General features: G+C 38.6%; 1 protein-coding gene across 1 annotated transcript in view; it reads right to left on the bottom strand.

Annotated features, from left to right (window-relative positions):
- The window catches only part of LOC144653302 (inositol polyphosphate-4-phosphatase type I A-like), a 37,015-nt gene that overhangs the window by 19,377 nt on the left and 1,512 nt on the right, over positions 1-16,126 (bottom strand). Inside the window, exons 2-18 of the mRNA XM_078513275.1 lie at positions 15,793-15,857; positions 12,883-12,970; positions 11,989-12,079; positions 10,589-10,652; positions 9,881-9,919; positions 8,860-8,941; positions 6,721-6,839; positions 6,336-6,449; positions 5,771-5,850; positions 5,289-5,340; positions 4,565-4,609; positions 3,932-3,969; positions 3,609-3,662; positions 3,365-3,442; positions 3,215-3,272; positions 2,634-2,736; positions 1,801-1,905 (exon numbers count right to left, since the gene is read on the bottom strand). Of these exons, the coding sequence (XP_078369401.1) occupies positions 1,801-1,905; positions 2,634-2,736; positions 3,215-3,272; positions 3,365-3,442; positions 3,609-3,662; positions 3,932-3,969; positions 4,565-4,609; positions 5,289-5,340; positions 5,771-5,850; positions 6,336-6,449; positions 6,721-6,839; positions 8,860-8,941; positions 9,881-9,919; positions 10,589-10,652; positions 11,989-12,079; positions 12,883-12,970; positions 15,793-15,857 (1,275 nt within the window). The remainder of the gene's footprint in view (positions 1-1,800; positions 1,906-2,633; positions 2,737-3,214; positions 3,273-3,364; positions 3,443-3,608; positions 3,663-3,931; positions 3,970-4,564; positions 4,610-5,288; positions 5,341-5,770; positions 5,851-6,335; positions 6,450-6,720; positions 6,840-8,859; positions 8,942-9,880; positions 9,920-10,588; positions 10,653-11,988; positions 12,080-12,882; positions 12,971-15,792; positions 15,858-16,126) is intronic.

The raw sequence follows: 16,126 nt of genomic DNA, 5'->3' as shown, positions 1-16,126 counted from the left end.
TTGCGTAGAAAGGCGGAGAAATATATTTTTCTGTTCACGAAATATTCACTTGGAGTCGGTGTTTTGAGAGGCGGCGAAGGACGTTATTATTTGAACCGACAATTAAATTATTTTGTCGCACGGTTTGGATGCATATTCTACGGTTCGATGTTATTTTTATTATTTTCATGACAATGTTTTAGTTCAGTTCTAAATTCGACATCGGTCTTTTGTTAAATATACTACTTGAGAGAAATGGAGCTGGTGAATTATATCCCGGAGTCCAAGACAAGTAAAACAACATGATCAGCGAACTTGTTTTGATACAACTCGTTGTGCATTCATTGTGTGTGGCAAAGCTAAAATAAAAAAATAACCAGACATTTGATTCGTTTTAATATGCGAATCAAAAATGCTCAAGCCGCACAGAAAAACAAACACTGCGGAAAGTGAGTCAAAAGTGTAAAAAAAAAAGAAACGTGACCTACGACCGCAGTTGTTCAGCTCATTAGATATGCAGATTTCAGCCGTCGCGATTGTTATTTCACTTTTCATCTACGCCACCGCTGCCTTTGAAGTTCTTCCTTGATGTATATTTTCCAGCCACCACGCGCTCTTCGAAAGATGTGTCAAAAAAGGCTTCTAGATTCAAGAATAAAGTGCGACTTACTCGATACTGATCGAATTTCTGGGTTTACTGCCTTGGCTGCCCATCTCACCGAAACTTCGGATTCTCCGATCACTGTCGAAAACTTCCGAAAGCACTAACCCGAGTTATCACGGAAAGTGACCCCCCAATCGGAAAAAACTGCATCACAACAATGTGTAGACTTTAAAGTCCACACAAAAAACGATGGATTTCATTGCAGTGGCTTTCAACTGACTGTAAAATTGTGCATTTACTGGTTTTCAGTTTTCTGAACTCGATGATCAATTGATTGGTTCATAAAATTTCGCACGACGTCTTTCTACTGCAGTAGCGAACATACTGGGAAATTTTTAACCAACCAGGAGCAAACTCTTCATGACGCATTTTCTCATGCTCGATATTGATTGTATGTTTAACACCGGTTACATGTTTTCCCCGCGCTTGACACTGGCTACGTATTTTCCCATATGCTTAACACTGGTTGCAACGCATTCTCCCGCGTTTGACACTGGTTACATGTTTTCCCGCGCTTGACACTGGTTATATGTTTTCCCGCATTTGACACTGGTTATATGTTTTCCCGCGTTTGACACTGGTTACATGTTTTCCCGCATTTGACACTGGTTACATGTTTTCCCGCGCTTGACACTGGTTACATGTTTTCCGGCGCTTGACACTGATTACATGTTTTCCCGCGCTTGACACTGGTTACATGTTTTCCGGCGCTTGACACTGATTACATGTTTTCCCGCGCTTGACACTGGTTACATGTTTTCCCGCACTTGACACTGGTTACATGTTTTCCGGCGCTTGACACTGATTACATGTTTTCCTGGGCTTCTCTTCGGTTGGATGTTTACCTGGGGTCGACACTGGTTGCATGCTTTTGCTTTGAATTCTGATTGGTTCATTGTGTTATTTACGTTTAGTTGCATTGGCCAGATGTGATTAGTTAGGCTCGACTGGTTTTACCAGTCAGAGTTATAAGGAAAGCACGCGTAGCTACTAGTACTTTTAACTAGTTGAATAAAATGTTTTGACTAGATTATAAATGCCTTTGAAGCAATGATAGCAGGTCTCAGATAGCTAGAAAGTATGGAACCTATCAAGAGTAGAAAGATAAAGTTTGATTGGGAAAAAAAAACGTTATCGGTTTAAACTTCCTGAATTACCTTCTTCGCTGTTTTGCATGACCTTCATTCGTTGAATGTGCAAATTAATTGGAACAAAAGCCAGTTTCTTGTCTTGTCTTAGCCTGGCTGGCTTAAAACATGTTCCTGGAAGGAAAGCACTGAGGTTAGTTCAATTTATATAATAAAAACGTACATAGGAGCGACTCTGCACTACCGCAATGGCGCATAAGGCAATATGGTCAGCTCGAGTCAATTATTTTGTTGGAGCCTGTACGTGATCCATTTTCATGTAAAAGGTATGGTAGTATAATTCTTTGACATTAACGTCCAAGATGTCTGACATTGCAGCAACATGGTGCGGACATATTTCAATCTAACTGCACTGGTTTGAATCCTGGTGTTGATTTAATTTAATTTTTTTCCAGAAAAAAATACTTTAAAAAAATATTGCAGACAAAATATAGCCAAAACGGAACATGAACGACTGCTGTACTAGCACTGAGAGCAAATTATAAAACTAGGCTATAAAATAAGATACGTTATTTTAGGTTGATGGCGTAAGAGCGTGAGAAGTGAACGCCCATTTTTAATCTCCCAAGCCTGGGGATCATGTATAAAACATTTGATCAAACCCCTACCTCTACCAACAAAAATGCACTCCACAGCCCCTACCTTTAAGATGGGGACTCAGACGGGGTGGAAGGAAGGAGCAGGACATGAGAGAATAGGGTGTGGGAGGGGTAAATTTGAGCAGTTGGTGGCCAAATGGCCACTGACGAGAAAAATAAACTTGGAGGGTTAACGAGGTCCTATAAGTCTTTTAGAATTTTTAGTAAATATATAATGATATAATGAGCAATGTACTTTCAAACCTTGCAAAGGAACAAGTTCCTGTAGATTGCCTTTGTAAGCACAGATGAGCTTAAAGTGATTGTCAAGAATCTCTTGTCGAGCATTCTCCCAACTTGGGTTCAACTACACAAGGAAAAACCCAAACAAACAGTCACTGATCAGTGACAACCGTAAATAAATTATTTTAATTTAAGGAATTAACCCTTCATTTTATGTCTTTATATTCTGATAAAGATCACAACCATGCCATTTTGCTTCTGTGATGGCATCACACACAAATATTCGTCAGTATTCATTTGAACTCTTGGATGCAAAAGGGAAGAGAGCAGGGCTTAAGCTATCAACTGCCGGATTCCCAGTATGACACTCTAATTTTAAACTTTTGACTATCCATCTTCACGTCTGTCTTCCTGCAACAACGAGACCACTTTTAACTATTATTTGGCTTACGTTTCTGTTTCTGAGTACATTTGAAACTACAAGTTCACCACACTTGTTTACAGCGTTTTTGCTTTCATCACTTCCTTGTGTGCTTAATAACAGAACAAAGGACGATTGAGACTAAGGTATGTTGGCATTACAATTAAAAAAATGGTCTTACATCTCCTAGGTGATGGAGCTCTAGAATCTTCTGTTGCTCTTCAGCTATATACATTTTTCTGCAAAAAAATAACTGTCAGTTATTTGTCATTCACCACACATTAATCAACTACCTTTGCATCATAAGCTGTTTGCAGACAGTTAGACTTACAAAAGTTGAATTGGAATTTTAAAAGTAAGGACACTTTCTCCCATTAGCTCGACTACTTTGAGGACAACACCTCTCATCCTGAAAGGGAGAAAAAAAAGAGAACAAAGATTTAATTAGGACTGGTGCTAAACGTCACAGCAGAAAAGAATAACTAGACGCTGAAATAGCATTACTCTACTTTTTCAGAAAAAACAAATTAACCCCCACCCCCAGGATCACACCCAAGTAAGGCAGGGCTGCTTACGTGGTTGGAAATCTGTAACTTCTCTTCAGAACGTGCTCCACCATCACCATGGACCTATGAAACATATTGAAATAAAAGGCAGAAAAAGATAATTTTAGAACTTTATGCATAGAGTATATTGTCATCAGTATCAATAACACAAACATTGTCATGATTGGATTGTCATTGGTGGCAGCATTGCCATCATGATAAGTAAGTTTTCATTGCAAGGGAAAATGTGTAAACTGGAGAGTTTACTTTTATCCTTTGCAAGTATGAAATGGGAAATGAAATAGCCTTAAGAAGTCAGTTATTTTTATTATTTTTTTATTACTTTGTATTACCTTCCACTGTTCTTTCTGGTTCCCATTGCATTTTCTCTCTGAAACAACAAACATGTTATTAACGTGTGCACGCACAACTCAACCCTTGCAACTCAGAAAAATAAGTATTGGTAGTGGTTATTCACCACATAGGTGACAGAATGCATGCAAATCATTATTTTCTAATTAAATTTAAACAACACATCAAAATACAAACAACTCCAACAATCCAGTCATAAGAATAGATACTGTATTTATTCGATTAAGCACCCTGGGCACTTATTAAATTTTTGGACCTTGAGAGTGGAAACTTATTCGAGGCTGGGCGTTAATTAAAATTTCACTATTTTTTGCAACAAAACAATGAATAATAATAAAACGTGAAGGTGTACCAATGAAAGCAAAACTTAAAATGTTCATTGAAATCTCTTCGTTGTTCTTACCGGTAGTCAATTTAAATCACAATTTCAGCAATAATCAATATTACTCTTGTGGACTTCAGAGTTTTTTGGGGGGGAGGTGGGGGGGGGGCACTTATTCGAGGCTGGGCGCTTAATAACTGATCCTGCAGGTGGGTGCTTATTCAAAGTGGGCGCTTATTCAAGGTTGGGTGCTTAATTGAATAAATACAGTATGGCTTGGTGGAATACTGACCTCTAGATTTTGAGAAATGCGTTTTAAGTTTCTCTGACTGTCCACCTAGGGTAGAAATATATGGACAAGGGCATGAATGAGAAACAACAAAAATATTACAATGAAATAATATTATTGCTTTGGAAGAGGCAAATTTCACGAGACTTAATTTCACAATTTTGCAGCAAAATCATCTTGAAAGAAAATTTATAAATTTTGCAAAGGTTTCCAAATGTTGATCTGCATTAACAAAGGAGTTCTTTCAAAATTGGCAATACAGATTTTAAAGGTATATTTTACAATAATGTTGAACATAATTTAAAACAGAAAAAATGTTCTTTTGCTACAAAGTTCAACACTATACTACCTAAACAGGCACGTCAGCATTTATGATGTCTTCTCTCAATGGCATGATTCGAAGAAAGAGAGCGTGAACTTGGATATATGACCATGTAAACTGACATTAATTACAGTTAATAAAAAGGCTTTACAACAGGGTATTACATTTCACATGATTAATTTTTGCAACAACTTTTCGTGGTTCTTTAGTTTTGCAAGTTTTTTCGCATTCACGAAAATTATGAATGTAAGTCCTGTGAAAATAAGGTATGGTTTCAACGAAACCAGAAGAAGCTTTGACAGTATGGGCCAGGTGGCCCAAATGCGACTTTAGCTTTAGCTACCATGTGATAAGCATTAATGATAAATATGATTATCAAATGATTTGCTCAAAACCCATTCATACTTTCCATCCAAGGACAGTGACAGTTCCACATGCATCTGGAGAATCAAGGGGACTAAAATGACAGAAATGCACAGTCAAGTCATTCAGGGCCGTAAATAGCAAGAGGCAAGACGAGGCACTTGCCTCGTCTAGATGTTTACCCAAAATTAAAAACAAAATATGTTTTGTTGGGAGAATAATCCCCAGTTGAACAAAATTGATTTTACTCAAGAAATATGTCATGAAAATGTCTTTGAAAGAGTTTCAAAACTTCATGATTTTAAAATTTTTTGGAGGGCATGCCCCCAGAACCCCTTAGCAAGATTCTGCCTCATCTATGGCAAAGGTCTGGTTACAGCCCTGTTATTAGGATTGAAACACTGTGAACATAATTTTTAACAGTTCAAATTCAGTTATCTTTAATATAGTAACTCCACTACTCCTAAGCAATGCCCAATTTGGCAATTAGGGAAAAGGAAACAGTGATCATGATAATGACTTACGTCAAAGTCAGCAGCAATTTCTGATCTACTGATGTCAAAATGTCACCCATTGTGCACACTGCTTGGCCCAACAATGACATCTATCAGAAGAAATGGAAGAACAATAAGTGTCTGAAAACACTAATAATACCATGAATGATCTTTATGAAGTATTCCCTTGTTTTTTGAGGTGATTCTTGGAGAGTGGGGCGTCTATTAGACAGGGGGCGTTTATGAGAGGGGGGGCATCTAATACAAACTTTACACTTATTAGATACGAGGCATTTATTTGAAGAGTGGGTGTTTATTAGATTATTTACGCAACCCTCCAAGTTTACTTTTTTCCTTAGTGGCCATTTGGCCACCAACTACTCAAGTTTTGGTCGCCAGTGAAAAATTTTAGTCACCAAATTAAGCTGATGCTTTCAATCATTCCTCTCAATTTTAGTCGCCAGGCTGGCGACCTTGGTAAAAATTTAGTCGCCAGCTCCAAAATTTTAGTCGCCATGGCAACTAAAATGGTCTTAACTTGGAGGGTTGAGTAAGTAAGTGCATTTTTCCTGCTTTACACATGTTTCCCACATACCTCTTCTTTTTCTCTGTCTCTAACATCAAACACTGCTAACTTCAAACGAGTCAGTTCATTCACGGCTCCTTCAGGAAAAACCACTGTTGTCAGGAAGTATGGATCACAACTTTGCTGAAAATGACATAAAGGAAACAAATTCTTTTGCAATTAAAGCAATCACTGATAAATGAGCACCAGCAAATTGCCAGGACAAACTGACAACAGCACAGTGATTGGGAAGGAAGGCATTAATGCACTAAAACTGGCAACACCAGAACACCCCAAAACAAGGTTAGTTTTGGGCTAGCGTAAAATTGCCTTAAAAACTGTTTTAAAAAAAGGATGTTTTGTTCCCTATGATTGTAATGAACAAACTTTTTTCTTGTGTCTGAAAACAACTGACCTCTATGATTTCAGTTTGTGCATGTTTACTCCATGAAGTTGCTGGTGGAGTCATTGTTCTGATTTCAACAAAAGCGTTTGGTAACTTGCCTTCCTCAGTACCGATCAGCTTTTGACAGGCTGTAAAAATTAAAAAAATACAGTCAAATCTCCACTAACGACCTCTTTATAACAGCCACTTCCCTACAGGGGAGCAAAGATGGCGCATTGACAAGAGCACTCGCTTCCCACCCATGTGGCCGGGTTCAAATCTCCAGACAGGGCGGGGTGTCTGGAAAACCCGAATAGCGAATAGCGAATAGTCGCAAATAGCCAATAGTACGAATAGTCGCGAATAGTGACGAATAGTGACGAATAGTCGCAAATAGTGATGAATAGTCGCGAATAGTGACGAATAGTGACGAATGGTCACTAATAGTGACGATAGTGACGAATTAGAGACATGAAGTTCTCAGTCACGCCTCACAACAACGTGAGATTTTCCTGCTAAAATGGATTAAAGTTATAAATGATAAAGTTATAAATGATAAACAGAATTTCTTATGTTTTATGTTGCAAAAGTGTCTCCATTAGCTTATTATTGTGTTTTTTGTTTTCTTGCCAGTGATCGACAGCCCCAGGCAGAGTCCAAAAAAGAGAGGGGAATAAAATTAATGCAAGCAAGCATTGCGTGACGAGCCTAAACAACGGCTGCGAATAAGACTGGCTTTCAAGGCGTTGTTGTTTTTTATAACACAACTTCTATTGTCTTTTCACATCGATAAACTAATTACAGAACACTTTTCTCTCATTTGTATTTTATTGTTTTGCTGATAGAACGTGCCTCGGATCGCGATTCATGAGAACGAAATGTGAGTAAATACAGTTTATGGTCGGTCGGCATTGAGATAAAGGCTTTATAGTTCAATAAAAGTGATTCATATAGTTACATTTTTACTTGCACTCTCTTTAAGAGTGAGCGGGCAAGCATATGATATATTATTTGCTTGAACTTCTTGATTGCTCTGTGCGTGTGGCGGTAAATTTTGTAGAAACCCTATAGGCTTATTCACGGCGACTATTTACGGCTATTCGTCACTATTTGCGACTATTCGTCACTATTCGTCACTATTCGCGACTATTCGTCACTATTCGCGACTATTCGTACTATTCGGGACTATTCGCTATTCGGGTTTTCCAGACACCCGACAGGGCGTCATAATTATGTAGGTTGAGTTTGTTGTTGGTTCTTGTCCTTGCTCTGAGGGTTTTTCTCCAGGGTCTCTGGTTTTCCTCCCTCCACAAAAACCAACACTTCCAAATTCCCTTTCAGTCAGGAATACACTGCCCACAAGCTTGGAGATTCAAATATTACAGTAACCATGTTTAAATAAAGGTAATTCATTTTATATATTTAAATTTACCCCGATAACTCGAATTATGGTTCTTGCAGCTCGCCACGTATGCCCATTGATATCTTATAGCTCTTCTTGATCTTGTCGTGTAATATCGGATTTAAACACTAAAATGAATACTACAGCAATTTGATTTGAATAAGAAATAGATCACGTATCTGACAGTCATTTTCCACTCTCATTATCATAAAAATGTGTGATCGTGTAAGAGTATTTGATGAGATAAGTTTTATTCGCGACTATTTGTCACTATTCGTCACTATTCGTCACTATTCGCGACTATTCGTACTATTCGCGACTATTCGCTATTCTGGTTTTCCAGACACCCGACAGGGCGTCATAATTATGTAGGTTGAGTTTGTTGTTGGTTCTTGTCCTTATTCTGAGGGTTTTTCTCCAGGGTCTCTGGTTTTCCTCCCTCCACAAAAACCAACACTTCCAAATTCCCTTTCAGTCAGGAATACACTGCCCACAAGCTTGGAGATTCAAATATTACAGTAACCATGTTTAAATAAAGGTAATTCATTTTATATTATTTATAATGGCCAAGTTTTTTGATCCCGACTGTACGTCTATCCACACTTTTTACCCTTGTTGAAACCCCCTATAACAGCCAGCTCTCCACAATGGACAGTACAATCAGCCCAGGTAGGCCATGGTATAATTATTAAGGTTCGCTATTTTGACATTTTGCAGCTTATGAGAAATATAGCAAGACAAATGATTTATTTTTCATCTTAACCTACCAATACACATTTCTAAGAATGGAGTTTCGTCTGCATCTGCTGCACTAGTGGAAGAGTACTGACCAATACCAGGCTTCAGAGGCTGTTGAAATAAGTTTGAAAATGATATTTTTTATTATTTAATATATAAGTGAACTAATTCTAGTGTTCCCCTTTTTATTTAGCTAAGGAGCAAGATAACTCCTCTATAAAAGTGACAGAGGTTATTGTCCTACTTCTTTGGGGTTAAAATTTGTGGTTTAGTACTGGTTTATGGGAAGCACAGTGGCCTAATAGTTAGCACAATGGACTTTGGAACGAGTCCTGGTCAGGGTCACTGTGTTGTGTTCTTGGGCAAGGCAGTTAACTCTCATAGTGCCTCTCTACACCCAGGTGTAAAACTGGTTTCCATCAAATAACAGTAGAACCCTGGTAACTTGAAGTTGGATAACTCGCACAACCCCGCTAACTCGAAAAAAATTCCATTTCCCTTGGATTTGAACCCACTTTTCAGTCATTTTTATTCGGTTAAATTGAACTCGGATTACTCGAAAACCCTGCTAACTTAAAATAAATTTTGTTTCCCTTGAACAAAATTTGGGTCAAATTTACCCTGATAACTCGAATTATGGTTCTTGCAGCTCGCCACGTATTCCCATTGATATCTTATAGCTCTTCTTGATCTTGTCATGTAATATCGGATTTAAACACTAAAACGAATACTACAGCAATTTGATTTGAATTAGAAATAGATCACGTATCTGACAGTCATTTTCCACTCTCAGTATCATAAAAATGTATGATCGTGTAAGAGTTTCTGACAAGATAAGTTTAATTTGCACTGAACTGTGTACTGGTTTGCTGAAAAATCGATAACCTATCAATTATTAACTTGGCAAATTGAATATTCAATCGACACCGATAACTCGAAACCCTGCTAACTGGAACTATTTTTGTTTCCCTTCAGAGTTCGAGTTACCGGGGTTCTACTGTATAATGTTGGGGCAGGTCCTCATCCTCTACCCACCCCTCAGGAAATTACCTCTTGTTGAGCCAAAGGGTGGTATTCTGGTAATGGATCCTATGATTGAAAAAAGCATAATTTTGTATTAGCAAAACAGTCAGAAAGTACTACCTGGAACAAAATCTTTTCATATAGGAAATGATCATATACCTGCCAACTTTTTCTTGGTCAAAGGCGTGAGATTTTTATCCTGAGAGTGCCAGAATTTCCGAAGAGACTATACGACCATGTCCGAAGTTTTCCAAAGATGTCCGAAGTGTTCCTAAGACGTTACAAACATATCCCGATCCCAGTGCGTGGACATGTTTTGCTAAACACGACCTTGTTCCCAATGCTTTTCTTGTCAAAACTCTGAGATTTTGGCGAATGAATCATCATTTTCTCATTTTACATGGAGTTTTTGTTTCTCACCTTGGTTTGAGTTTACATATTGTTGGAAAGCGTATCGGTAATGGTTGTAATAACTCGCATTTTTCAACTAGGCGTGAGAAATTGGTTTGTAAGCGTGAGTTGGTGTGAGATCAAAGTTTTCAACTCGCAGGCGGGAGACTCCAGCCTAAGATGTGAGACTTGGCAGGTATATGATCAGGGTAGCAGGGTTGGATAGCAGCAGGTCAGGTTGGGTAGCAGCCCTCGCACAGTCTCACTACTGAGTGAAAGACAAGCTTGCACAAACTGATCATGATAACTATGTAAGAACTTACAATCATGAGACTGGAGTGTTACCTTTCCAGTTATTTCCATCAACTGTTTTCTCAGACTTAAAAGCTTGTTCCTTAGACTTTCATAACTAAACAAATAGGAAAAAAGCAATTACCCACCATCTTATACCTATTATAACATAGCTAAGTAAGTGATATTATTAGACAAGGTTGTTGTTGTGGGAAAGGTGATGGCGTAATGGTTAACACGTTGGACTCCAGATTAAGTTTTGCATTAAATAGGACGCATCTTTAGATATTTTCCCATTTTCTTGTAAGTATGTTTTTGACTGTATTTATAGCCCCCAAAACTTCATCCCCAAATATTTTGAAAACGCTCTCACAGAATTTTTTTCAAACTTTGCCAACATCAAGGCAGCTATGTGTGGTACAAGCTCCTTTGAGCGATTTCCAAAAAAAATCCCTTGGTGCCAAGGAATACGAGCGAAAGTAGAAAACCCAATGATGTCATTTCGTTGCTATGGCAACTCTGATGCCAATATAACACTGGTCATAAAAAAATTTCATCTTAATCTAATACAGCTGTGGCGATCGTTTTTTGATAGCATTGTTAATGGCGACATAGTAAATTCTCAAACTTGAGCGGTGTTACCCCTAAAATATCCAGTTGAGTCACCTTAAGTGCTGGCAGGAGTCACTGTATTAAGTCCTTAACCAAGGACAACAAGATATTTTACTCTGACTCACTTTGTGTATAAATTGGTACCAATGATCTGTTAGGGAAATCTAACAAAATGCTTGGTGGGGGAGGGGGAACTTGGAAATGGAAAAGCAGCAATACTCTCAGACACTTCTTGTTATAAAAACCAGAGGTCAAATCTCATGTCTTTCGTGTGGGGAATTCATGATTTCAGTGTGCATCGAAATGTGTTGACTTATAACATACTCATACCGTCGCTTGCATCTAAGCATGAACACTCGACGCCGAAACATGATCTAATTGGGTTATTAAACTTTGCATGATTCATCATCAAACATTGAAGTTTAGTTGACCATAACAGCAACTTTCACGCTCAAAATTCTCACCAAAAACATTAAGTAGAGGCAACATTTTACACCAGGAGTGATTCAAGTGAACCTGCAAATGCATATCGACACGGATCAGGATAAATTTTTTGGAAGAAGTCTTCATACCAAGCTTTCCGCCATTTTGAAACCAGAATCTGTTGAATTTTCGGTTGCAAAAGTTGCCGTTACGGTCTGCCAAACTTCAATGTTTAATGACGTATCATGCCATGTTTAATACCAAATTAGATTATGTTTTGGCGGCGAGTGTTCACGCTTAGATGCAAACGAAAGTAAGCTCTTCCTGAGTATGAAAACTGATGGATGATAAAAACTCTCCATTCACAAGATTTGTGGCAAAAATGAGGATCACTGCAGTCAGATGAAAAATCTACTCACCTGGCATTTCTAATTTTTTCCATCCATTCTTCAGTGTCTTTTGTTGACTTTCCATTGAGGTGATATCTCTGAGTGTCATCTTCATCAAAAACTGTTGGTAAAAGCACTTTATTACTTAGCATCACACTGTGGATAACAAGTTTTGACTTCTTGTATAGGAAGGACATAGATTCTTGGTAATTTCTGGAATACCTTGGGTGATCTTTGTTAAATTTTTAAGATGCATCAGGTAATCTTTGGATGCCTCATGCTAACAGTTAAACTGCTGTATGTGCTGTACATGTGGGAGAAACAGTGGCCTAATGGTTAGTGTGTTGGACTCCAGATCAAGCATTCTCATCCCCAGAGCCAGGTGTCCCACTCAGTCAGAAGAGCCTGGGGGGACGGAGAAACAAGTGGCTCTGGGGACACATGATTTGGTTGTCTAGTTTTTTTTTGTAACAAAATGAACTTCAAACCTAGCCAATCAAATAAAATATTTCAAAGTCCCTTACAACAAAGGGATTTTAAAACAGTTGATTTGATTGGCTAGACTAATGTTAAATTCCCTTTAGTAAAGATCCAGCCAATCAAATCACATGTCTCCAGAGCCACTTGTTCCTTGTGCCCCATGCTCTCCCAGCTAAGAGGGACACTCAGCTCTGGGGAGGAGAATGCAGATTGAGCGGTCTGCGTTGGAGCCCAGGCTGGCTGGAGTCAATATGTTGCATTTTTTTGGGCAAGTCACTTTACCGTCATAGTGCCCCTCTCTATCCAGGCCAGTGGATAATTCGGAACTGGGGAATCAAATGCTAGGGGTAACCCTGTGATGACCTTGCATCCTATCCAGGGGGAGTAGAAATATTTCTGGTTGCTTCATGCTACAGAAACTGTATTGACAAGTGATTGAATTACCGATTGTAAATCCATGTTTCTTCTGAGGTGATGAATCTTTCAACACCCTGCATCTCTCCAGTACAATAGCACCTGCTGGATCTGTGGTCTGCTTAAATCCGCAGTTGGAAGAGACATAAAAGAATACAAAAGATATTAAATTCAACATCATGGTTGAAGTTATCTTAGTAATATAATGAACAAATCTTAAATCTTATTTTTGTCTCAAAGCCTTGAGGACGTGCGCATGGACTCAAATCCAGAGAGCATGTGGAAACTGTGTTCAGCCACCTTAAAATACTTAAGGATGTTCGCGCGAAAATCTTCCAACATTGCAATTTTTCTTAAAATTTCACCAGAGCTAGTTTATTAGTTACTTTTATCAGAAATGTAAAAAAAAGTGGGGGTCACCAACTTCATTTCCGAAATACGATAACCGAAAGAGTGCGCGTACTATTTGGATAAATTTCACTTCGTCACTCGATATGACCTCAGCGGCTTCGGGCGACAAAAAAATTTAAATTAATTGATGTAGGCTAACTTTCTTTGTCTGATTTTATTTTAGTGGGTCTATTGTACAAATATATTTCGGTTTTGAAGTCCCTTAACTCTTTCGCTGCTGACTTTTCTGTTGACCTTACTCCCCCGCAGTGCTGCATTTTTTTCACAGTGCATTAAATCACACAGTCACGCATCATATTAAACAATATCTTTCGTTCCATTCAAGCAATTTAATTAAGATTTTCAGGAGTTGTGCCTAACATAATTCTACATCGTAAAAAGCAACCTTTTCATAAATTCATAGCATTTTGATCCTTTTCAGCAATTTCATTCGCCATCTGATAGCTTCCTTCCCAGGCGTGAAGGTTGAAACCATTGTTTTGCAATAGCCACCTCTAAAATACTCAATCTGTTCATTGAAATCGCTTGATTCGTAAACCACAACTGTTATATTCTCGGCGAAACTCGGTTAGAATCTTCTCCGAAGCACTCCTCAATTGAAAATTTCTCATTCAACGCCATGTTTAAATGTCCTTCGGCCGTAAACAGCAACATTGTAACATGAATTTGTCAATAATACTCCGCCATTTTATGCAAACGGCAAAAGATCGTGCTCGTCACGCTTTCCAGTTCTCCTAGAGGGTATCTGAAGTAATTATTGATCATAGCGTCCCTATTGAAGACAGTTTCGAAAGGAAATCTGGGATTGTTTATCATGTCAAGAAAACTCTACATCCGCACTCAGAGTCACGAAATGAAATGTCGAGTTTTCTCGACAACCGCAGCGAAAGAGTTAAGGAAATCTTGCCTTAAAGAATTGGATTTGCGAACACTCGAGACTGGAAAATGTGACTAATTTGGTTGCGCGCGAGGGGAGAAAATGAAAAAATAACAAAGTTCCAACATTGGAAATTTGCTTATTTTTGTCAATCAGTAGAGATTTATCGGTAAAGGTGATATATCCCGAAAAAAGTGGGGGTCACCGACCGTTTAAGAGAGGAAACTGCAAGCGAAGTTAACGCAACGGCTACCAACCCTATATGTGTTTGGAAAGTTTTCTCAGCGCGCGCGCTCATGCATGACGTGGCGTGACGTTGCGACATGAATTACGTGCGCAGTAAGGATGCACATAAATAATTAGCGCGAACGTCCTTAAATGAATCATATTTTGGTCCCAGTGTGTTCGAGGTATTTTGAAAGGGCCCTTTAAATACCTTATAACATAGAGGGCAAAATTACTGAACGCTGATTGGCTGAGACAGAGGGCATTTTTCCTTAATTTTGGTAATTGCCCCGGGCAAAATTACTTGATCCTGATTGGACAAACAGGAAAATTGCTCGTTTCTGATTGGCTGAGCGCGCTGCACTTCGTTGGCTTTAAGACGGCGGAATTTTGAGCAGAATTTTCAAACACAGCGCTCGCTTGTACATCGATCTTTTCAAAATTTGACTTCAGTTTCCGCAGATATGTGATGAAAATGGAAGCTGAAAGCTGAAACAGAAGATTAACAGTTGAAAACGGTACAAAAATTGCAACAGACACTTGCGACTGTGCGACGATTCAAATTCATTCATAGCGGCCGGAAACTGACATCTCCATTTCACTTCTGTCATCTCTAAGACTCATCACCAGCAACCCAGGATATAAAGGAGGACATATATAGTTTGTTCTGTGAAAGAAGGTCACATTTACTGGACAAGTCACAAGTTTGTTTGGGGTCGTCGTTTGCTGTTAGCTATGTCGACGAGGACTGACATGTGAAGCCGCTCGTAGATCAGAGGAAGGCTTCAAAACGTGCAAACAGGTGAATAAAATTAAGCTTACGTTTATATTGAGTGTTCACTTGTTCAGTTGTTAATAGCTTTTTTATTATTTTCACGACTTTCATACCTTTCATTGCATACAACTGTCAGCGTTAGTCTCTCCTGAACGTCAAGATTTGCTCGATTATGAGGAACGTTTTTGTTTCGCAAGCCAAATTAAGCTTCGCGCTGTACAAAAGTTATTATTAGCATCGACAATTGTCAGAAAATTTTGCCGTCTATGTCATAAACAAGTAATCACATGTTTTCTCGTAAAATTAAGGATTAATATCACTTGTGTTTTCAGAAGTTTAGAAATTGTCCTCGTCGCTTCGCGACTCTGGCAATTTCTGCAACTTCTGAAAACACGTGTGATATTAATCCTTAATTTTACTCGGTCCCATGTGATTACCTATACTTAAAGACAGCTAGTTATCCCTATTCTTTTCTGTACTCCCACATATGATAATTATCCCTACCCTTTTATATACCTGCAGCCTGAAAAAGGTTCCCCTTTTGGGCAGAGCATCACCATATAGTCCATTTTAGGAAGTACCCCCTCCCCCTCCCCAGGTAAATAACACATACCGGTATCATAGTACAACTCAAGAATGGAAGCACACTCACCTTGTCCTTGGTCTTGAAGTAGAATAACAGATTTCCTCTGAGACGAAACCATCTCTCTGTATAGACTTAAACAGAATAACAAAACCTTTGCTGGACACACTTATGGCAGCAATCCACACTTTTAAATGTGGATTGGAAAATGTTAAAACATGTGTATGTAAAAGGTAAAGGAATAAAACCCTTACAAAACAGAGCTAGAATACCAGCAGTAAGTGACCCGTGAACTTCACCGCGGTCAAACGTCTCAGGCAGCTTTTCTTTCCATTTCGAAGTTTTTTGTTCATATTGAAGTGTTAGTACGAGCAAGGATAGATAAAAATAGTTGATGAGTGTA

The sequence above is a fragment of the Oculina patagonica genome, chromosome 5 (assembly GCF_052425735.1).
Source record: "Oculina patagonica isolate OP01 chromosome 5, crgOcupat, whole genome shotgun sequence".
NCBI classification, from domain to species: domain Eukaryota; kingdom Metazoa; phylum Cnidaria; class Anthozoa; order Scleractinia; family Oculinidae; genus Oculina; species Oculina patagonica.
The sequence above is the reverse complement of the archived record's forward strand: the minus strand, read 5'-3'. Positions and strand labels throughout refer to the sequence as shown.